Here is a 25,074-nt window from a genome sequence, read left to right on the forward strand (position 1 = left end):
CTAGTTGCTCTAACGGTATACTCGCGCTCTGATTGGTCGGTGTTTTCTGTTAATATCTCCTCAACGAAGCCTCGGACAACATTTTCGCTAAGAAAAAAGTTGTTTCAAATCACCTCCCGAATCATCCCTTTCAAGGACCTCCAACATTTTTGGGACACCCTGTACAGTTATGACTAATGATATATGGCATCGAAACTTTGAATTCGTATAAAATACCATTCTTTTACGACACAGCGAAGAATATGTAAGACATTAATTTTAATTATTTACGTACATAATAATATATCATCACATAATCAATCGGAATATAACAATACGTTTATGACCAATGACATGTTATTGACTTGCAAATTTTTCGTCCGCTGCGCCGTAATGTGTCGACACCATCGGTATATTTGTAAGCAGAAAGCGTTTCGTTTCTCGTCTATTCGTCTATGGAATTGGGTTATTGTCGGAAAGAATGAGGCGGTCAATATGTGAAACATAAATAGGAATGTGTATTATTACTACAGTGGTTTAAATTTTATTTAACTCTATCGTAATAACTCTGAAAAGTTTAAATTGCTGTGATTGTTTTCAAGTTTATCTGAGAAAGTTGAATTTTTGACATATAGTGTGCTCCAATCGCGGAAGAGCCGTCATGTTGTGTCAACGTAATCCACGGCAGCACTGACGCCTCTTCAGTAATTAACCAAACAAAATGGACACCAAGATAACGATTAAGCGAACATTTGTGCAGTAGATTTACATGGAATGTCCAGGAAAATGGGATTAACGTGTACGCTACAGTGAGTTTTACTTAAACGTTACTAGACCCTAATTTTCGATAATAGATTAAATCTGAAAAATTTCGAACATTTACTAGTACATTCTTTAATTTAGCAATATTGAAACTTAATTTTGACACATTAATCTAGAACATGATTGTACAGTACTGTATTGTATATATGATAACGTTTCAACACTCTAAGTAGAATTTTTTGTTGATCTCTTGTAATGTTTCACACTTTAATTGTATGTATTGTGATTATCGCTTGGTTTATTTTATGAGAAAAAAGAACACAAATTCATTAATCTCGTTTCTATTTAAAAAAATTTTTTAAAGTACAATAATGTAAACCAAATTTTAATTTAGGAATACATATAGGCTATTATCAATTCAATGAAATTTGGTATAATTTGTTTGACTTTCAACTTTATAAGTTTTGAGATTGTCAAGTGTGAAAAATGTATTCAATAATGTGAAGCGTTAATAAACAGTGCAGTAAAAGACACGTTTATAACATTATTAAGTTTGGATATAATACCAGTTTTTCTATTGAATGATTTATTGAGCAACCTTGCATGTTATCTGTTTTATATGTGTAATTTTGTAGCTTTTGTAATTTATTAGAACTTGATAGAAATCAATACTATATTATTAAACTATTAACCTTGATGAATTGACGTTTGATTCATTGACACTGATATTATAAACAAGGTAAGCATATGATTATTTTCTATAAGTTATTAGTAACAATGTTGTTCGCAATATCAATTATTCACACATTACTAATGAAACTAACAAAAGTGTGCAATCAATGAGGTTGTTGTTTCATTCTTGTTTAATTAAATATAAAACTTTTCATTCATACAAAATTTTCTCAGGCTCAATACTTGACACGATTGTTACTTTATTCAAAATAAATTTAATTATATCTAAATACGTTTTCAGACAATAATATTAAAAATTCTGAAATTTGTTCGAATGCATTTTCTGGCAAGTGTAATTCTTAACTTATGGATTACGTAATTTTTGTTCGTTTGTTAAAATTTTCTCGCGATACAATTGAATTTTTTTCGATTTATATTTGTGAATTTATATCGTGAAATAAGAAAAAAAAAATTCGACTGCAATTACAAATACGATCCTATTCCATTGAACATACACGTTCGTGCTGATACCTAAAGGACAGGATTGGTTAATCGAATATCCTGCCCTGGTATCCTACTTTATAAGGTAAAATCTGATTGGTTCTCTTTGTGGTATAATTCGGACTCCGGCGTACTACCGCCAATTGCGCTGTGTGTTTTTACCATGATACCGAATACTTTATGTGTTACGAGTACGTACTATGTATAATTCTTGGGAGGTTGCGTTCAGTCGCCTTGTCCCCCCACCTGTTCTCTTCTTTTATTGTCTTCCACTCTCGAAATTTATGAAATATGTGTAAACGCATGTTTTTCGTCCATTATGTGCACCTGCGCAAGCGTACCTTATTATTTACCTAATTTTTTTACCATTTAATTGTAGACGCCATATTTCGAACACGAGCATTTAAATTCAATCCTTCGAAATATTTAATACAAATTGCAAGTGCAAAATATACGTGTAGAAATTTCATAATACGAATCGAGTTATTCGAGATATTCTTATTTGTCCGAAAAACGTAACTATTGATATCGATCATTGGTATATGTATACACTATACAGTGTTAAAAAGTATTCGTACAGGAACCATTTATTTGAAATTCTTACACTGACTGTATATTGATCTCTGTTTCTAAAAAAAAATGGTAAGGAATAATTGAAAATGATAGTTTCTATTAAATTTTGGATTATTAGTATGCAGCAAATTTTAACGAACGTATTATGTACATTATTTTCGTATCACTTTTTCGTTTTGTGTATTTCGAATTGAATAAATTAATATTTAATATCGTATTGATGACGATTTATGAAATAGAATCGATGTCAAACTAGACACGTACATACGTCGATATTCTCAATGATTCTGTAAAATAAAATCCTGGATGGAAATATAATATAGAAACACTAACTGTAGGAAAGTATCGTTTAAATTACCAAACGTGTCGAATGAAGGAATTCTTAAGTTATTTAATCCAATAAATTTGTTGTATAATGGCGATTGAAGTCGGAACGGAATTTCCGCATATCTAATCGATTTTATACGCGAAGCTTCGTAACATTAATCTACAGTGAAGTAATTTATAAATAAAAACAAGATTACTGTTATTCCTTTTTATTACTGCTTCTTTAGTAAATCAAATATAACAAGAGACTATGCTATTTCAAATGAAATAATAGTGAAAAAGAAAAACATTGTGATAGTGTTGTTTACTCGAACGTTCTAAGACGATTTTTATACGAAATTTATAATTTACAGTAGAGAGATTAAGGTAAGACGAAAACTGAACAAACTTAACAGGATATATAGTAAATTTCAAAAAATGTTATAAAAACGAAACATACTTAAATTGTTCGAATCGATATAATATTTAATGAATTGTTACGTACACCATATTTGCGCGAACAATAATAATCGAAACATTAATAATATACAAGCTTTAAAAAAATAAAGAGAATACTCTAAACGTGATCAGGTTTTTAAACGTGTTCCTTCTGCGAACAAATTTTTTTTCAAAGTTACAAAACATTTCTTACAGATCGCATAGTAAAACAAACAAAAAAAAAAATATATATTAGAATAGAAAACGACATTTCATACGCACTAACCTAATGAAACGAAGATTTTAATCAACTCGATCGTAACTCGACGTCTTATTGCTTCTTCATGTACGTGATACACGTGTGTGGATGCACGACGTTTATAAGTGGCAAAGAGAGATGCGCGCGCCACCAGGTGGTGCAATGAGTGAGTGTGCGCGCATGATGCGAGATGGTGAATGTGTGAGTTTTCTACAGATGTTGCGACGTGTAAGTTGGTGTGCGTGGCGGCCTCCGTCAGACAGGACAGGATAGGGTAGGGTAGGGTAAGAGAGAAGAGTAGTCCTTCGTTGTGACTGTTCGGTGGGAATGGAGGGGTCGGCGGGGTAAGGGAGAGGGCTAGAGGGGAGGGGGGCAGAGATGTGTAGAATGATTCGGACCTATGGACACGCTTGCACCTCGACGGTCCGTGCCGCCGCAGCCGCAGCCACCGTCGGTGAAAATCGTGTGAACGCGCGCGCGAACGAGGGTGGTTTTTCGATAAACCATTAACCACGTAACTATTTTCATCGTACGGTAGGAAATTTCGAGTCGCGTACTGTACGGGATACACGCGTAAAGAGTGAATCGCGGTAAAGTGAAGTGACGCTCAGCTACTGGAATATCGAGCGTCGCGGTGGCCGCTACGAGGTTCTCTCGGAAGCCCAAACGGAAATCTCTCACGATAATGGCGTACTTTCCGACGATCCGTGTTTTTTTTTCACCGACTCGCTTCGATTCCGTTCCGACGTTGTAACGCGCTCGTATTTCTGTTTTTTTTCTTCTGCTGTTCCGAGTTCCGTCGATACCGAACGGAAAATATCGCACGATAAAATTTACGCTCGAAATAAGTGTGAGAACTTTCTATACCAGTCTCTTGCCAGTTTCTTTCTGTTCACCCTCGTAATGTATACTTAATGTGTGTATTTTAGTTCCGTTTTCTAACGAGAACACGAATATTCTTTCGTACGTTTTAGTGCCGCTGTCAGTGCTTCAGGTTTGTACGGTGTTTTTGTTCGTTGTTCCATCTTTTTTTTTTCTCATTTTGTGTTTATGTATCCGTGTACGAATATTCGGGTGATTTATGTATGTGTTCGTCCCGAAATTTTCGCTAGCGTGTCTGTTAAGCAACGTGCGATAATACCATATTGTTACTTTCAGAAATTGTTGCTTATTCGAAAGTTATTGTCCGTTTCTGATGATTGAAAATGTTCAGTATTCGTTTAGAACAAATAAAGTATCACAATCTATGTTTTAAATATCTAAGATTTATTGATAAGGACCAATATACATTTTACGTTGTTCTTTTAATGTTTATCGGTTCTTTTTTCATTACTTAAGTATTGTACAATTTGTATGATGCTCGTCATCGACTTGTATCGAATAGAGAGTTATTCATTCATTTGTGTATACTTTATTTGTTAAACATCTAAAATTTCGATGCGCTCGAATTACGTGTACGTTCATTTTGGAGTTCGTTAGTTTAATTTATTTAAGTTTAATTTCTTAATCTCGTATTTAAATATTCTTTTTCCTGAATGTTAGGTTATGTTAACTTGATCGAAAATTATATGACTTACTAAGTTATTACATAAATCTGGCCAATATATCACAAATATTTTACGTATAAATAATACAAAATTGTGGCAGAGTAAACAAGAATGAAAATACATATAGTTCTAGCACCATTGGAAAAGTTAACACAATAGTTATTAATGTGAAACAATGACATCTGTATAAATACCATTTAAATATCAACTTTAATAATAGTTCCAGTATTTTAAAATTTGTATCATAAAATCATATAACATTCCAGCAATCTAAAATTTTAAAGAATTACATAAAATAGAAATATTATTCGTATTCACTATAACAATGACAATGTAGAGTTAAATTTCAATGTAAATATTAACATTTACGTGCTTCAAATGTGATTAAAAAGTTGTAAAACAAGTTACAGAATCATGTATATTTAATGGTAGTTTTGTTTTTGCGAATTCCATTAACTTTAGTCAAATATGTAAAAATTAAAGTGCTTATTACACTGGATTAAAAATAAAGTAAACAAAAGTATTAATGCTTCTCATAAACTTGCATATTAAATTTACAATAAAAAAATGTATTGGAATAACAATTCATGCATACTTGTGTATAATGTACTTCATTTGTGCATATGCTTAATATGTTTGAAAATAATCCAACAAATGTGGACATATTCCAAGGGGGAAAGGTTATAGCGATTATGAGGAATTGAGCCATAAGCGTATAGCTTTTCCCCTTTGGCATTTGTCACTGTCATCGGAGAAATTTGTATTGGATTGTTTAAAATTCATAACTATAATAACCATAGACATATTTAAGTAAAATATTAAGAATGCTAAAACTTATGTAAAATTATTAAGTAATATATATATAAGATTAATACTGAAATATAATTAATGCAATCATAATATGAATTCTTTTATGCACTGTTCCAGGCAAAAAAGACGTGGATCAACAATGGGCACGTTAATGGCTATAAAAGAGACTATACGGTATTCTCTTAAGCCTGAAATAGAGGCGAAGAGTCCTGCGGCGTAGACATGGACTCGTACGATCTGTTTGGTGAAGATGTTAGTGGCTCGATGCTTGATGCTCTTCCTGACCTCGGGGGGAACGATCATTTTGACCCTGCAGGCACGAATAATTCTGTGGTAGTATCTAGAGATGGTTCAAACCCTGGTGTTAATGGAGGAGGGAGTTACATTAGTCAATCTTTTATATCTCAAGAATCTCCGCTTCAAAAATTAACTTCATTTGGTGGATCTGAATTTGGAAGTTCTAATCAATTGCAAAATCCATCACAGCGCAACATGTTTAATCAAAATCTTGGAACATTTGATAGTGGTGCACCACAGCGTGCTATGGTGCCAGGAGCATTTCAAAATCAAGCTAGGAACATGGCACCGCAACACAGAGGGCCTCATCCTGGAAGTGGAGGACAATATCCTAATTATAATGATAATATGTATTCAATGGAGCAGCAACATTCAATGACAAGAGCAAATATGTCTATGGACCCAAGTATGCAAGGTTGGCCAAGTAGTGGAAGTGCTTATCCACAAATGCAGAGACATTATAATCAGATGGCACCTCAACCTGGTACTTATAGACAGCATATGCCTCCACAGTATTCTCATCAACAAGATCAAAGTGGAGTTATGAATCAAAAATTACAGCAGCAACAACATTTTGGTACTCAGCAAGGCATGATAGGAAATATGGGTGTACCACATCAAGCAATGCAAGCTGGTGGAACAGGTAGTGTTTATCAACATATGGTTGGACAACAACAGCATTACCAACAGGGAAATTCTGTACCAATGTATCAAACGTCTCCTGGCTATCCAGGTTTCGCATCAACTATTCATCAACAACAGCAGCAGCAGCAGCAAGCACAGCAACCACCGCAAAGAATGCCGCATCATCATCCGTCTCACCCAAGTCATCAGACACATCCTTCACACCCCCAGCAATATCCGCAACATTCGCCACATCCGAGTACGCAACAGCAGCAGCAGCAACAACAACAGCAACAACAACAACAACAACAAATAGATCCGCAATACTCTCATCATGCCACTTCGATGTTTAATCAACCGCAACATTCTGGATCAACGACACAGTTTGGTACAGCCAAACATGCTACAAGTCCTCAATATCGTGCGACTTTTCCACAATTGTCACCGCAGATGTCACCTAGGCCACAAATGTCGCCGCGGCCACCTGCAGTGCAACAACAAATGTCTCCTAGACCAATTATGTCGCCAGCCAAACCTAATACATTATCTCCACATCCACATGTTCAACTTCCTCTTCAACAATCAAGTCAACCTGGGACAATGTCTGTTTCACCTTGTCCTCCAACATCAATGCAAATGAATCCATCATCGCAACAAACTACTCTTCAAGCGTTAGAACAAATGGTGATACCAGGTGTAGCTGCACCAAATTCGAATGTTCCAAACCAAGACTACAATCAATTTCAGGCACGTCCAACGATTTCGCAAACGCCAAATGTTTTATCTCAGTCTACCGCACAAAATTCTATGCCGCCTATCACAGGTCCTAGAATGCCAATGCCTGCTCAGTGGTCACACCCACAACAACAGCAGCCTCAAATAAGGCCAAGTCTGAACGAAGATAGAAGCGTTGTAGAAGCTCAACAACCTCCAGTATCTGAACAAGGCACACCAATGTTTTCAGTAACTGGAACAGAAACTATTCACAGTGTCGCTGAAACTACGACTAGAGATTCGGCGGATTCTATTCATAATCCCATTGAATCCTCTAAACAGGAAAACGAAGCATTGCATCAAAATGTTCAGGATCAACAGCAAGACGTGTTGAATCAACAAGCTGATACTTTGATGCAAAATAATTCACCTTTGGAACATACAACTGGAAACATCTCTCAGATAGAAACTGTACAGTCCTTACCAGCAACTAGTACAAATGGGAATGTTGATTGTTCGAATCTCTCAACATTACCGCAACAACAGCCAATACAAAGTCAAATCCAAAATCCTGTTTCTACTGTTGAGAGTCAAAATACGTGCGATACAAAACCACATGATCAACATTTAGAGGTAAATTCAGTAAATCGTCCACCAGCTAATAATAATGTGCCTGCACTCCCTCAACAACCTGCAGTTAGTAGTCAAACAACGCAGCAACAGCAGCTCAATCAACAACAACCTATTAGTTGTCCACCACAGCAAGTACAGCAAATTCATATAAATCAGCCTCAGGTAGTACCTACACAACAACCTCCAATACAGACTCAACAGCCATTGCAGTCCTCGCAACCCTCGCAAATGAGTCAAGTGCAGCCTCAAATAAGTCAACCACCTCCTCCACAACCGCAAATAAATCAGCAACAAATACCGCAATTGAGTACTACCCAACAACAAGTTCCAATTGTTCAATCTCAACAGCCTACATTAAATCAAACGCAACAGTCGCAGCCACAAATTTCTCAGTCCCAAGTGACGCAGCCGCCACCACCTCAGCCAGCTCCACCTTGTATAACACAGGCTCAGACGACACAGCCATCTCAACCACATATAACCCCACAAGTCGGTATCATGCCACAAAGTTCACCATTAATTTCGTCGCAAATGCCACACCAACCACAGTTACAGTCTCCCATACAAACTCCAACTTCGCAATTGCAAAACCAACCTAATCAAGTTCCACCGACGCATTTAAATGGTCAGCAAATACCCACGGTTAATCAAACTAGTGCTATGGTACTACCTCCTCATCAAACTGCAGTGTCTGTGCCAAATTCACAGCCTCCGCATCAAGTACCAGGATTCACCGAGTATACAAGTATTCCGAAAACTACTATGTATCCAAACGATATGATAGTAGGTTCTGGTCAACAATATCCTCCTGGTGGTGATATAATTAGTGGAAGTACTATGCCAAATATGTATAATATCCCACAAAACCCAACATCAACAGCAGTTACATCTGGTAGCTTTGCTACTTCTTGTACTCCAGTTACACATCATCAGGAGAGAGCCGCATTGCAACAGCAATTGCAAGAATTGTACTGTATGCCTCCAGCTTCTGAAAATCAAGAAAAAATTGTTGCTCTACAAGAAAAGTTGCAAGCATTGCAACAACATGAAACTAATGATCAATGTAATGGTGGACCTCAGTGCATACTACAAACGCCAATGTTTACAGCAGCTGTTGTTGATAGTCCACAGGTAAGTTATTAACGCTTTACTTTTACTTTGCATGCTGTGGATAGAAATAAATGTAATGGAAAACAAACAATAAATCAACTTAAAAATATTTCTTCTTAAATAGGTTTCTAGTACTACCGGTCGTGGCCGTAGTAAAGGTACACCTAGAACTAAGAAGAGTAGGAAGAAAGCTGATAAAGAGGCTGTTACTCCTACTCCAATTACTCAACAACAGCCGGAACAACCATTATCAGACAATCAAGTAACACCCGGAGATAGTAGCAATATTGTTGATAGTGCTGCAGATTCGGAAGATATTAAGCCATCTTCTGGCGATATGGAGGAGGAATGGAATAAAGGTAGAAAGTCACGACCTCCTAGAAAACCGCGTAAACCAAAGGAGCCTAAAGAGCCAAAAGAGCCAAAGGATGTAAAGGAGCCAAAAGAGGCAAAAGAAACAAAAATTAAAAAGGAACCAAAACCACCGAAGGAAGGGAAGTCTCCTAAAGCACCTAGAAAGAGAAATAGGGACAAAGATACAACAAAACGTAATAGAAAGTAAGTTACATATAAATATTGTTTCTTAATTCATCGTTTTTTTATTAAAGAAATAATTATTTTATCGGGTACTGTATATTTTCACAGAAAAGTTAATCCATCTGAATCTGCCGATGACGAAGCTGTGCAAGAAACGGAAGATACCGCAGTTTCTGATTCAAGTGCAGTTAAGGAAGCAGATGCAAAGGTATCTGAACCGTCCATTCAAGGTGATCCAGAACAAGTAGATTCTTCAACCACTGAACCCTTAGTAATTGAAACAAAAGATGAGGGTAAACAAAAAGGGGAATCAGAAGATATTTTAACAGATGACAAAAAAGAAGAAAATTCGGAAGCTGCTCCTGCCGCAGAAGCTGCTACTCCCAATAAAAAGAAGGCTGCTGCTCGCAAAAGGTCTTCTGTTGGGAAAGTTGCAGCAGGAAAATCTCCCAGAAGTTCAAAGTGAGTTGTTTTAAAATATTTTTTCGTTTTTACATCGTATCGCAACAATTAGTTAATATTCACTTATAATTCTTTGTAAAATAATTTAGGAAGCGTAAAAGTCGAATCGCGCCTGATTCTGATGGCGAAGAATTAGCAGCAACGCCTCCGCCATCACCAGAAGCTGGAGATGATAATAAAAGACGTTCGGCGAGAAATACGCATCGTAAAAAGTACGTCGACGACGTGATGCTTAGATTTTCTGACGATGACGTACCTCTTCAGGATGCTCAACTTTCTAAGAAAGTAGAAGGTACAAACGCAACAAAGCCTGTTTCTGTAAAAAAGGAAAATGAAGGTGGCGATATTGGACCCAACAAGCCTAACTTTGTATATATAGTACGTATCATGGAACACCATACTTTTCAATATCCTTAAATTATAAACATAATATTTTGAATAATCGTAATTTGTGACATTGTAGAATACAACGGATGAAGATTCTATGGTTGTACAACACATACTGTGCTCTCGTATGGGTAAAAGAGAAGTTAAGCCGGTAGTTCCTGAAGTAAAAACAGAAACACCTGTTGAAAAAGATGAAAATGCTCCAAATGTGGCATCCGATGTTAAGGAAAACGAGGAGGAAGATCAAACAAAGGATGAAACATCCGAGAAAGAATTAGTCTCTGATACGGAAAACAAAGATGTGAAAGACTCTGAAACATCTGAAGATAAACAACCTATTGACATTGACAATACGACAAAAGATAAGAGTAAAGATGAGGAAGAAGTTACAGAATCTACTCAAGAAAATACAGTGGTAGAAGTAAAACCTCAAATAACAGAAGTTGAAGAATATTTCGTTAAGTACAGAAATTTCTCGTACTTACACTGTGAATGGAGAACCGAAGAAGAATTATACAAAGGGGATAAACGAATTCAAGCCAAGCTAAAACGATTCAAACAGAGACAGCAACAAAATACCAACATCTTTGAAAACGTAGTTATCCCAATTATAATTTATATATTTTAATAATTGCACTGTCATTGACAGTTTGTAGATCGATTACTATATGAAATATTGAGAATTAAGGCAAAATACGCAAATAACGAAAGACAACTTGTAATTGTTTTAGACCGAAGATGATCCATTTAACCCAGATTTTGTGGAAGTGGATAGAGTACTCGATGAAGCAACACATACTGATCCGACAACTGGAGAAACCTTAAAACACTATTTAGTTAAATGGCGATCTCTTCAATATGAAGATTCTACCTGGGAGTTGGAAGAAGACGTTGACCCAGAAAAAATTGCTCAGTTTGTAAAATTTAATAAATTGCCTCCGAAAGATCAGTGGAAGGTAATTATTATATATAAATAAGTTGTAATTATTGTTCTTTAAATTAGCTATTTATATATATTACTAATATAATTTTCTACGTAGCCCAAAAAGAAACCAACTGCTTCGGCATGGGTAAAATTAGAAGAATCGCCGATTTATAAAAGTAATAATAGTTTACGACCATATCAATTAGAAGGTCTTAATTGGTTGCTCTTCTCGTGGTACAATGGACATAACTGCATTCTCGCGGATGAAATGGGTCTAGGAAAAACCATTCAGTCTTTAACATTTGTGGATGCAGTGTATAAGTATGGCATCCGTGGACCATTTTTAATAATAGCACCACTTTCAACCATTCCAAATTGGCAACGTGAATTCGAAAGTTGGACCGACATGAATGTTGTAGTATATCATGGATCGTAAGTTTAATAAACTATAATTTCATTTACTCTGAATACAAAATACTTTTTATTATACAGCCTTTTCTTTATAGCGCAGCGAGTCGGACTATGCTTCAAGAATATGAAGTTTATTATAAGAATGACAAAGGACAGCAAATTAAGGATTTAATTAAATTTAATGTACTGATAACTACATTTGAAATAATTATAACAGATTTTAATGAACTAAAAGGATATAACTGGAGGCTTTGTGTCATAGACGAAGCTCATAGGTTAAAAAATAGAAATTGCAAGTTACTCGAAGGTCTTAGACAATTGAATTTAGAGCATAGAGTGCTTTTATCTGGTACACCTTTACAAAATAATGTCAACGAACTCTTTTCATTATTGAACTTTCTTGAACCAATGCAGTTTTCTAGTAGTGAAGCATTCCTCAAAGAATTTGGTAATTTGAGTAGTGAAACTGAAGTTCATAAACTACAACTTCTATTAAAGCCGATGATGTTACGCCGGCTTAAAGAAGATGTGGAAAAATCATTAGCACCAAAGGAAGAAACAGTTGTCGAGGTGATTAGAATTACCGATTAACGTTTTCTTAAATTGATTGATAATTTGTTCATGTAATTATTGTTATCATTTCAGGTCGAATTGACAAATATTCAAAAAAAATATTATCGTGGCATTCTCGAAAGAAACTTTTCTTTCCTTGCAAAGGGAACCACGTCAGCTAACATTCCGAATCTCATGAATACAATGATGGAATTAAGAAAATGTTGTATTCATCCATTCCTACTTAACGGCGCGGAAGATCAAATACAATTGGACTACAAGACTGGGGAAAAAGAAGATTCAGAAGCTTATTACCATGCCCTGGTAAACAGTTCTGGAAAAATGGTTTTAATTGATAAATTACTGCCAAAACTCAAAGCTAGTGGACACAGGGTATTAATATTCAGTCAGATGGTGAAATGTTTAGATCTGTTGGAAGATTATCTATTATATAAAAAGTAAGCTAATAACTTATAAACATATTTGTTGGTTGCAAATCTCATTTGCTTGATTATTTTTTTTAATATGTACATTGAAATTTTAGATATCCATATGAAAGAATTGATGGTCGCATTCGAGGAAATTTGAGACAAGCTGCTATTGATCGTTATAGTAAACCTGACTCTGATAGATTTGTCTTTCTTCTTTGTACCAAAGCAGGCGGTCTTGGTATTAATCTCACCGCGGCAGATACGGTTATTATATATGACAGTGATTGGAATCCACAAAACGACTTGCAGGTTCTTAATTTAATGTTATTTACAAAATTAAACTAATTCATAAATTAATCGGTAATTAAAACATGTCTACACTACAAAATTATACAAGTTTAATAGAAACATCTGCTATGTAGGCTCAAGCCCGATGTCATAGAATTGGTCAGCAGAAGATGGTGAAAGTATATCGTTTACTTTGCCGTAATACCTATGAAAGAGAAATGTTCGATAAAGCTTCTTTGAAGCTTGGATTAGATAAAGCTATATTACAATCAATGAATACAAGTCAAGGAGGTAAAGACCCAAGTAATAAACAATTGACCAAAAAAGAAATAGAAGACCTATTAAAAAAGGGTGCTTATGGTGCTATTATGGATGATGATAATGCTGGTGATAAGTTCTGCGAAGAAGATATAGAACAAATACTTGAACGAAGAACGCAGGTACGTTAAAGGAATTTTTATTTGTCATTTCATTAGTTCCATGTACTTTTTCCCCGACTGATATTAACTGAGAATTGTTCATTTATATAGATCATTACGATAGAAGCAGAAAAGGGATCTACGTTTTCGAAGGCTAGTTTTGCGTGTTCATCTAATAGATCAGATATCAATATTGACGATCCAGATTTTTGGAAGAAATGGGCGAAGAAAGCTGAAATCGATACAACCGAGAAAAAGGAAGAGGACGAATTAGTAATATCGGAACCTAGACGAAGAACTCAAATTAAACGATACGGTCACGATGAATCGGTGGTTATGTCAGATCTGGATAGCTCGGAGGAAAATAGCGACGATGATACAAGTAGTGGGTTAACAGGTAGAGGTATGTTCATTGTTGATGCATGTTAAAGCACAACACCATTCTTAGTATTATTGCTTCATAAATACGTCACTTCGTTGCTGTAATACCTGGAGTGGATTAATGGTCTGCAATGATTATAAAGGTATTGAGTTATATTTACACATTTAGGTAAAGAAATTTCAGACTTTTTGTATTGCAAGTTGGCAATATAATTATCCATCTAACTAACTTTGTGTAATAATACTTAATTCGTGTTAAGCATTTATAAATACAAATACTAAAGTAGTATATGTTACAAACGCTGAATTCGCACTGTTGCAATGGTTTGTTCTGTATTGATACCTTTGGAATTTCAATAGGTAAATGGATTTTATACATTTCTTTCACAAAAACTCCATATTTCGTTATTCAATCGTTATTATAGACGTGTTACGATGATTTAAAAATAATTCATAAATCATTTATTAATATATTTTACTAAGTAATTATTATGGAAGACATTTTTGCATGATGCAAAACAATTTATCAGCAACATCGAATATTTTCATATACAAATTATATACCTCCAAATAAATAGTACAGTCGTGTGTGTGTAGCCCGATGCTCGGATTTTAACTGTTGAGAACTCTTCGGGTTTTCGAGTATTTGTATACCATTAATAAATAGATGAATAAGTATTTTTTTATATTTCAAAGTCCACTGCAACAAAGTAAAATTTATTTTCTTATTATTTTGATTAATTTTCATAAATACGAGCTTGAGCTTGATTTATTTCAGTGTGTAATTGTCACTTCATTCATTGCACTGAATCCATACATTACGATACAATTATTTCCACTCTTCTTAACATTACTTTGCTTTACACAACTCCTTAATTTTGGGCTTCTATAGTTAGACGTGAACGTTTAGTCCGCGTTATCGTAACACAACTCCGTACATCACATTTACATTAGCCTTGTCTTTGGAACATGTCTGTTGAGTCTGTCTGTCCCCCGTCTAGCTCTGGTACCTCGGGTGCGGTAAACCCGTACTGAAGCTGCATATTCGCATGCTACGGTCCCTGAGAGAATTTTCATAAATACAAACAAATTCATGCATTGTATGAATTGTGCAAATATTTAAAAAATAACACTGACCAATTTTGTACATATACATATAAACACGTGCATGTATGCTCATAGTCCTAATGATTACAACATTGATGTATCTTTCGATGTATCGTGTAATGCATGGCAAAGTAAAGACTTATTCCTGTTTGTTATTCATATCTACAATTTGTAATGTAAATCAAATCACATCTAAAGGTTACAAAACTATTTGAGGAATCACTCGAATAAATTTCATTTGTTTCGTGTCAGTTTTGTACTGCAGCCTGCTATAATTATAAAAGAAAACTCACATTTTCGTCATACAAAGTAGGATTTATATGTATTTTATATTTAAATATTATGTTTCTGATAACTCGTGTAACATATTTTTTTGTATTAACATTACAAGGTAAAAAACGAAGAGACAAGTTTGGTAAAAAGACTCGGAAGTTTTGTGACGAGTACGTCCCTCGTGAAGGCGAAGTGGTGTATGGCAGTTGGGCACGAAGCGAATGCTTCAAGGTAGAACGAGGATTACTAACCTACGGTTGGGGTCGATGGGAAGAGATTCTGCAACATAGCCAATTTCGTCGAGGATGGCGTGAAATTGATGTCGAGGATTGCGCACGTGTTATTTTACTTTATTGTCTTCGTTACTACCGTGGCGATGAGAAGATTCGTAACTTCATTTGGGACCTTATTACGCCCATTGAAAATGGAGAAAAAGTCAAGAATGTTTGCATTAATACTAGTAGTAGAAATAGTAGGCAAAAGAAAAAAGGGCGAGTCAGAGAAGGTAGAGAAACACGTGGATCAATCGTCAATGGAGGCCCGAGTGATCCTAATCATTGGAGCAATGCTGAAAAGTACGATGGAGACATATTCCTTGAGAGTAACTATAGGAAACATTTGAGTCGTCATGCAAATAAGTACGTATATCATCTCATAAGTAAAAGATTATTGCATTGAAAGAATTTGTAAGAGATATTATCTAATTTTATAAAAATATCCTAAATGATTTGTTATATTATGTTCAGAGTACTGTTACGCGTCCGAATGCTTTACTATATTAAGCACGAGATCATCGGGGATTTAGTTCAACATATTTCTGACGGGGTTCATGTCAGGTTAGTAATTTTTTATTTACTATATCACATATAAATCTTCATTATTCTTTGCTCAACTGACTATCATGGAATATCGTGCACTTACATATGTGCTTATACAGAGCTTTATAGTTGCATGTGCAATGTATTTGTTTATCCTGGGAGCTGTAATTGTATGAGGAATGCTCATAGAGCTAAACTATGTTTATTTCGTAGCTCTATAAACAGCTATCAGTCGCTGACCCTACATTACTAATATGAAAATCCTCCCATCCTGTTCTATAAACATATACACAAATATACACGCAATTTTTTCAAATTACTGTAAACACATTGTGCGCGTTAAAATGGTCAAAGATGGTCAACTCAGCAGTATCATGGTAAGAATTAACTAAAAAGCAGTGCACTGTATTAAAGGGGCAAACAGAATAGTAAGTTCAGAGTTTATACACATTTGCCTTTATTTTAAGAAACTCAGAGATAGCATAGATCTGAAGGAATGGAAACAAATATTGTCTAAATTTGAGTTATTGCTTGGTATAGATAAAATATTAAATAATTATGTCAATCCAAACATATGATACATTTTCATTCTTGAGGAATGTTTTCACCAAATTTTGTGGGATCTCTTTTAACAAAAAAGAAAAGATATAATAATAAATTGTTCTAGAATATAATGGAATAACAAATTTTGCTCTGATTATATTTTAGAATAACTCAACTTTTCTTTGATGAGAAGACCTACAAATAATTTTGTCAAAACGTTCGTGAAGAATAAAAATGGACCATATGCTTGAATTGAGATTATTGTTTAATAGATACTATCTAAATTTATTTAATGAAAAAAAGCCTCTTCTCTACGTTTATTTGGTAACGAACCTTATGGTTCCTAACAGTATTAAAATTCGTTAGAGTGTACAATTTTTATAATCTTAACATCTGATTGGCATACAAAATTGGCAAATTGTAAATGAAACCGCCCTACAGTGCGTTGCGGATAAACCCTCCACAGTTGACGGAACGACCAGTGAAATGGTGGGACTCGCAAGCAGACAAATCCTTAATAGTTGGCTGCTACAAACACGGCTACGAGAATTACGACCAGATGAGGATTGATCCCGCTCTTTCTTTCATTACAAGCTGCCCTCCCCCTTCCCAGTCTCAGATTATGCAAAACAAGTGAGTAATTATTCTCTTTACATTATTTGTTGTTCTTCTACATCCATGTGCTACTGCTAATTCATTCTAACATACACTGCTTGCACGCTTTTTAAATTTGCTTATGATTATGCCTATGCTATAATTAGTGTAAATTCCCCTTTATCATTTTATTCGTACATTTAACTACGAAGGAAATTTTCCATTTTCACCTACTTTAAAATATTACTTTCAACCAGCATTTATTTACAGTGGAGGAGGATGATGCATATATACACCAAACAATATGCAACGATCCTTGAGTGTTTCTTATAAAAAAATAAATTGTACCGTGTATATCTGTAACTTATGTTTATAATGTAACTTTTCAATATCTACAGCATTCTAAAATGGTAAATGTGGAAGTCTTTTTAGTTTTGATATTGTGTACACTGTAGACTATATTTTCGAAATGACTTGTATTTACAATCAGTTAAGTATGTATCTGTTTTGACAAATGCATACATATTAGACAAGTTTCTATTAGTGAAAATTAAATGTAAAAAACACGAAATTATTCTATCCGATATGAATTAATAATTCTTAAAATTTCAGTAGCAGCAGCAGAGACGACACTAGCTTAGAGAATGATATGGAAGATGGCGAATCACTTGGAATGATGAAAGACTTAAAAGATTCTGATAAATTTAGCCGAGAAACACCTATTGATTCACCTGCCATATCTAATAAGGCAGATACGCCTAACCCAGAACCTAGCAGTAGTCACGAGGGAAATGATGGTCTGCTAGATGATGAAAAGACTTGGCCTTCGGTGGTTGACCTTAATACACGCTTACGTCGAGTGATGTCTTCTTACCAGCGGAGCGTCAAGAAGGAAGACGTAAAAATAATGCAAAAATGTAAAACGGGTATGGAAGGTGATACAACCATGAATCATGCCACTTCAATGAATGAACCACATTTAAGTATGCAAGGATGGGACTTGCAACAACTTGCTGTCTATCTTCTGAAAATGGAAAGAAGAGAGAAGATGGAAGCCATGGTAAAAGAAAGAGAACGAACTCGTATCGAAGAACAAAAAGCAAAGTGGTCCCGCCGCGAGGAAAGTGAATTTTTACGAGTTGTATCAACATACGGTGTTAATTACGATAGAAAAAAGGCACAATACGATTGGACTAAATTTAAAAGTATTGCTAGATTTGATAAAAAAACAGATAACGATCTTACGGATTACTACATGTCTTTTAGAGCGATGTGTAAGAAAGCATGTAACGCTAAGTTGAACGATGAAGAAGGTACGTTTTACTGCCTATAAAATATTAAATATTACAGATGCAGATATTATGCTATTTATTACTGTAAAAATTGAGCGTTAGATAACTTTAGGCATTTAGATATTAAACATTTTATACATATCTTAGATTTTTCAGACGTTCCTGTTGATCATCTCAGTCCAACGAAAGCAAGACAAATATTAGACCGTGTGGATCTTTTAAGTAAAATTCGTGAGGAAATTTTATCGCATCCACACTTGGAGGAACGACTTTCGTTGTGTCAACCATCAGGTGACACACCTGATTGGTGGCAACCAGGAAAACATGATAAAGAATTGCTGCTTGGAGCTGCAAAGCATGGCTTAGGACGTACCGATATAACTATCTTAAATGATCCTGATTTCTCATTTCATAAGCTTTTGAGCAAAAATATGTATAGTAATATTCAAACGTCTAAAATCATAGACAAATCTGAAAAAGCAATTAAAATTGAGAATAGAGAAGACATATTGAAATTTGATAAAGATGAAATACTTGTCAAATTAGAGAAAGGTGAAGGAACTTTAAAAATTGAGAAAGTAGGCGCAAAGAAAGATAAAGACACAAATATAACAGACAAGAAAACAGAAATTGTAGATTCGGAAAAGAGTCAGGTAGAACTGACCATCATTAAGGCCGAAAATAAAACCGAAGAGAAACCTATCAGTAATGCATTAACAATTACAACCGTTGGAAGAAATACACCTCTGGATAAAGAACTTGTTACTAAGATAAAAACTGAAGAAAAGGGTGAAATTGTAATAGAATCTATAAAAAGTGAAGTTTCTAAAACAGATCAAGTTACGGGAACTCACAAAACTGACGAATCAAAGGCAAATAATGCAACAGTAAATGTTGAAGACACCGCATCTATAGACGCAGAGACAGAAAATCAAAATAAAGAAAAAGATGTACCAAAAGAGATCGAAAAAGAAACACCGGAGGAAAAGCCTGAAGAGTCTACCACTCAAGATACCCCGAAAGAGACGAATGAAAAAAATTCATCGGAACAAAATAATGTTACAGAAGCAACTGAAAAATCGACGGAAAGTCATGAAAATACATCCGAGGATAATAAAACGAATGTACAAACTGATCCTCCAACTGTTAACGAGGAGACAGAAACTCAAGAAGAAAAAACAGTAGAAACGTCTAAGGATAAAGCAAAAGTATGCAAACTCGATGATAAATGTAGTGTTCAAGCAGCAGAACTTAAAGCAATGTTTCCTGATTTGGAAGTTATACAACCACTGTCACGATTAACACAAATCGATACATTTGTTCTTCGAGACAAAGCAATAGATTATAATGAACCAACGGTTGTACATCTGTTGTCACACAATTGTAGCAATAATTTAAAATGGCCAAAGGTAAATCGAATCCGATTTATTTACATAATATCTTTATGTATACTCTTATGAAATATTTTTATATTGTCACTATTATTGTACTTTAACATTTCATTTTATTTATTTAGGAACATGCTATCGAAGCTCGGTTAATGCATATCGTTCACGCGATTGAGCATAAGGAATGGCCTGTATCCGTAAACTTCAGCGCTGGCGATGAAGTAGATATTCCCTCGAATGAGAAAGACTGTTCAGAAGTCATAACTATAACTACAGATCATGGAGTATCGCGTAATACAACGCCTGGAAATAATATGTCGCTATCGAAAAAACGCAAACGGCATATTGCTATTGATGTAGAAACAGAAAGAGGTAACTACAAAGAATAGAATGATCAAATTATTTTATAAGTCCAATAAATTACTAAATTTGTCATTAATATATATATTTTTTTTTTGTTTTTAGCGAAACTTCATGCTCTCTTGAATAGTAGTCACACAACTACACAGCCACCTACGGCTTTAAGCAAGCCTGCAGTATTATCTGGATCGAATACTTGGGAAATGAACGATGAATCACAATCTGAGGAATCGAGACGTTCAACACCGGTTCAACCACCTCCAGCGCATCAGCAAGCACGAACACCGAATATACCTTTCGACTTGAAGTACACAGTTCCTGGAAAACCAACTGTTATCCCTGGGACCTCCAGTACTTTGACACCTATTGATTTATCTGCTGGGTAAAATTGTCAATATTTTATGAATATACGTAACATTAATTTCACGTTTAATTATGTATTCTTATAATACGCAATTTTCAGGTATCAAAAACCGAGCACTGATAATAATAAAGATATCATGAACGAGGTTCAAGACTTTTCAATGCCAAATAAAAATAAACAAATTAGTAGTAATAAAGGAAAATTAGATAGTATGTTAGACAAATTAATGAAGAGAAAAAGTTGTGTACGTATTTATATTATATCATTATTCATTCAACAATTTACAATTGAAAAATAATTTTTTAAATTAAAGTTAATATATAAGAAAATGTAACTATTTGTGACGAAGAGAACCGAAATGTTACATCATTTAGAGAGGTTTACTAATACAATGTTCGGTTTTCTTATTAGAAGTAGTTACCTTTCCCTACATATATTAATTTTAATGTATAATTAAAGATTAATGTAAATTAAAATATGTATTCTTATTCTAATTAGCCAACGGATGAACCTGTTATTGGAAAGGAAAAAAAACGTAGAAAGCTTGACGAGATAGTGCTCGGATTAAGTGCAGCAAAAGAGCAACAAAGCACTCACTATCCTGAACATAGTAAAAAGAGTACAATTACGCCGAATGTAACGGTTACTCCAACGTCTGCGCCAATGGGTCTTCCGAATCCTCCAACAAGTACACAGAAACCATTTTCTATTACTGTTACATCTATTCCTTCTTCGCGGGCATCGAGCTCTACTTCTGGGTTACCTCCTCCATCATTACATTCGCACAAAGATAGCTTCTCCGCGTTGATTGCCCAAGCGGAGCAACAGAATCGCGAATTTAAAAAGCAACAACAACATCAACAACAGTCTCAGCAACAACAGCAACAGCAACAACAAAGTTTCAATTCAGCACATTCGGCATCTGCAAGCAGTCACAGAAAGAGTTACGAAGCAATGATCGCCGACATCAATAAAGTTGCCGAATATTCTTCTAAAATCGGATCCTATTCGCACGAGGCTAAAGTAAACAAATGGTTAGCTGAACAAACTGCCATGTCTGAACAGATGAGTGCGGAATATTTAAATGCGCCTAGACGACGACGACCACGTGTTGATCCATCCTTGTTGGATTGGAAAAAATTAACAGGCGAAGAAAATGTTGCTGTAATTAACAGATTAACAGGCAAAAAGGTTTGAAATTTGTTTATACTATTTTCTAACTTATTCTTATTCTTCAAAAGTGCTATTGTATAAAGAGGTGAACAAAATGTATTTGTGTAACTAAAGTATACTTTTCTTCGGCTTCATCATCAAATACAAAATATATAGATATCTTATATATTAACAACACATTCAATAGCTGAAGAAATACACGAGTAAAAACCTTTTAATTCGGTAATAACGAACACATTGACCGTTAATAAATTTTTAGAAAAATAGTTAAATATGCTCATCCCTGATTGTACGCAAACATACACTTTTTGCAGAACATATTTCTATTATATTTTAATATTTAATGAAGTATGCAACTACAACTCACATTGCAAACCTACATTTGTTTCAGGTTACCGGCAGTAAGGCTCCACAACTGAAACGGTTAGGTCAATGGTTAATTGAAAATCCAATGTTCGACGTAGATCCGAAGTGGGCTGAACTTGTAAAAGAACGTGGCAATCTTCCGCATGATTTGCAAAAGAGATTATCAGGGAACGATAGAAGTAACGTCAACAAGGGTAAGAGTCCAGGGAGACCTCCTATGATGCCGAGCCCTACTAGTCAACAATCTGCAAATCAAGCCAATTTGGCAGCTACGTCAATGGCTTCAGGCCTAAATTTCCCATCGTTGGGTAATTTGAACAATTCTCTTCTGTCTGGACTTTCTCTTGGTAATTTTGATCCGAAGAACAATCCTATGTTAATGCCGTTCGGTGGTTTACCAAATTTGGGTGCATTAAGTGGTTTGGGCAATCTTAGTAACCTAAGTAATATGAGTCTAACGAATTCTTTATTCGCCAATCTTGCTGGACTTGGTTTACCATCTTTAGCGGGTATGGAGGCTGCATTAGGTGCAACTACGACCAGCTCGGCTGAAACAAATCCGGTTGTTAGTTCTGTTAGCAGTAAAAACACGGGTTCGACAAGCATTAGCACCTCTGGTAAATCTCGCAGTAAAATGGAACCTCCTACAAGTAAATCATCGGTGCCTTCAACTTCATCAGCATCGTCCACAATACCAACAACGACGCCATTTCCCTTCTTCTTTCCAAATCCCAGTCTTTTATATACACCACTGGGTTTGGGTGGTCTGAATCCATTCTCGATGCAACCTGGCGGAGTATCATCGGCCTACGAAAGTCTTGCCCAATGTGGTCTTCTGAATCCACCGACTTCGAGTGCCTCGGCAGTGCGTAAACCTTCATCGTCTGGAAATAACTCGAGGCAACGAGATACAATCACGGACTCGACTAAACGAAAGGATAGTGAGAAGAAATCTAGATATACGATCGACCCCGGAATGACATTGCAACAGTATACGGATATGACGTTGCACAGCGATGATAGACGTAGAATAGAACACGAGAAAAGAGATACTGTGGAGCAAAATGATATAGCGGATCTTTCTGAAAGACGAATTGAAAGAAAGAACAAAGAGCAGGAGATGAAAGAAGCTCTGGAACATCTAAGTAGAACTAGCGCAGAACTTTTGACGAGAAATCTCGAAGATATTCAAAGATCGGGTGAAAAAAGAGGTCGTAGTATAGATTACAATCAGAGTCTCGAGCAGCAGACGCCGAGCATGCTTGAGGTGACTCTTGAACCTGTTAATAAAAAGTCACGAATCGAAATTGAAGTCAGTGCAAAACCTATGACAGTCACACCGGTAACAACTATAACACCTGCGGACGTATCAACAACTGAAATAGAACAAGCCATTCGATCGTCATCTGTAACAGTTAAACAGACTTCCGCAGAGGAAAATAATTCTTTTAATGAAGCATCTTCAAATGCTACTAAGAAAGATAGTAACGAAACAACTGCTACAGTATCAACAACTGTAGTAACAACCACAGCTACAACCACGCTTACACCTACCCCAACACGTACGTCTACACCTACACCGACTCGAACACCTACCCCTGCACATACGCCTACACCTACATCTACTCCAATATCTACTCCTACACCAACTCCTACCCCTACCCCTACATCTACAACGATACTAACTTCCACCACTACAACCCCAGTAACGACTGTTTCGGAAGATACAACTACATCACAACAAAGTACTGCTAACAGTAAGACGGACACAACAAAGCCTCCAGCAGAGGTGGAAGAAGACAACAAAGGCACTAAAGGAAAGAAGGCACGAAGTGGTAAACGATTAAGTGTGGAACCTCCCCCAGAACGGAAAAATCTTCGTTCCAGTGCTGGAAGACAAGCAAGAGCAGCAGCAGAACGACAAGCAAGAATGGAAGGAGAACAACAATCTGAACAACAGCAAGAGACTCATACAACGAGCGAGTGAAGTGAACGTTTTTAAGTGAGTTTTGAATAATACTGGTGATAAAAATGATCAAATCTTCTGTTGTTGCGTCTATTTTTATTGCAATAATTCTGCAGTATTCGCACAACGATATTTCCAGAAAAAAAAAGTCGTCGATTGATAGACATTTAAAATGAATCACTCAATGCATCGACAATTCTTAGTTAAAATAAAGCACAAGTGCATTCAAAGAACTTGAAGGAAAGAAAAATGAAAAACATTTATTGAATTCGACTTCTCTTTCCATTTCAAGTGGAAGAAATGGGACAAATAAATAGAGCTCGTGTCAAGCACGTGCACATTACCATTACTGTCAGTGTGAATGTATAACATGAAGCTGTAAGTACGAAGGCTGGCAATAGTATTTTATCACTCGATATATTGTGTGGTAATTAACTTTTAATTATATAACATTACAATAACAAAATATAGTTTTGTTAAATTTATTATTCTTTATGATCTTTATTGGTTTTGACGAGGGACTGTTTTATATAACTGCTATCACACTATTGCGTAGTCGTGCAACAGTTCGCGGATCATTCAGGCATAAAAATAAGATATAACCATAATGTAGCAAAATAAATTTAGTAATAACTTAATAAAAAAAAAAACAGAAACAGTGTAAATATTATATACATTATGCCTAGAGACCTTAAGCGATCGTGTACTTGGAAAAATGTATATAACACAGTGTACTCTTAATTACATTAGGTGATACAATAAACAGCTTCTTTTGTTGTTTGCAAATGCCAACATTAGAATCTTTGTTTTGA

At 35.4% G+C, this 25,074-nt stretch overlaps 1 protein-coding gene across 6 annotated transcripts; it reads left to right on the forward strand.

Moving 5' to 3' along the window:
* Positions 1 to 454: 454 nt before the first annotated feature.
* LOC128872830 (chromodomain-helicase-DNA-binding protein 7) lies at positions 455 to 25,056 on the forward strand. 6 transcript variants are annotated; one of them, XM_054115902.1, is made up of 24 exons: positions 4,080 to 4,340; positions 4,420 to 4,484; positions 5,965 to 9,246; positions 9,350 to 9,783; positions 9,871 to 10,224; positions 10,314 to 10,602; positions 10,688 to 11,206; positions 11,343 to 11,567; positions 11,652 to 11,968; positions 12,043 to 12,517; positions 12,593 to 12,957; positions 13,044 to 13,239; positions 13,353 to 13,658; positions 13,749 to 14,040; positions 15,517 to 16,036; positions 16,145 to 16,234; positions 17,201 to 17,392; positions 17,966 to 18,666; positions 18,793 to 20,054; positions 20,162 to 20,405; positions 20,499 to 20,775; positions 20,857 to 21,001; positions 21,256 to 21,948; positions 22,322 to 25,056. In XM_054115902.1, the coding sequence occupies exons 3-24, from the start codon at positions 6,070 to 6,072 to the stop codon at positions 24,281 to 24,283; spliced, it is 13,035 nt and encodes a 4,344-aa protein (XP_053971877.1). In that variant the 5' UTR covers positions 4,080 to 4,340; positions 4,420 to 4,484; positions 5,965 to 6,069; the 3' UTR covers positions 24,284 to 25,056. The 6 variants fall into 6 exon arrangements, with proteins under 6 accessions (XP_053971876.1, XP_053971877.1, XP_053971880.1 ...); XM_054115901.1 differs by lacking the exons at positions 4,080 to 4,340; positions 4,420 to 4,484 and adding an exon at positions 455 to 788; XM_054115905.1 differs by having other exon boundaries at positions 4,080 to 4,484; positions 18,802 to 20,054.
* Positions 25,057 to 25,074: the final 18 nt, after the last annotated feature.

Source organism: Hylaeus volcanicus, chromosome 2 (genome assembly GCF_026283585.1).
Source record: "Hylaeus volcanicus isolate JK05 chromosome 2, UHH_iyHylVolc1.0_haploid, whole genome shotgun sequence".
In the NCBI taxonomy this organism is placed as follows: domain Eukaryota; kingdom Metazoa; phylum Arthropoda; class Insecta; order Hymenoptera; family Colletidae; genus Hylaeus; species Hylaeus volcanicus.

What these genes read in the sequence shown, in the direction of transcription:
- LOC128872830 (XM_054115901.1), top strand. Translation starts at nt 6,070, where the DNA reads ATGGACTCGTACGATCTGTTTGGTGAAGATGTTAGTGGCTCGATGCTT. An exon ending in AGCCTAACTTTGTATATATA is followed by an intron (nt 10,603 to 10,687) that starts GTACGTATCATG and finishes GTGACATTGTAG; the next exon opens with AATACAACGGATGAAGATTC. An exon ending in ATCCACAAAACGACTTGCAG is followed by an intron (nt 13,240 to 13,352) that starts GTTCTTAATTTA and finishes TCTGCTATGTAG; the next exon opens with GCTCAAGCCCGATGTCATAG.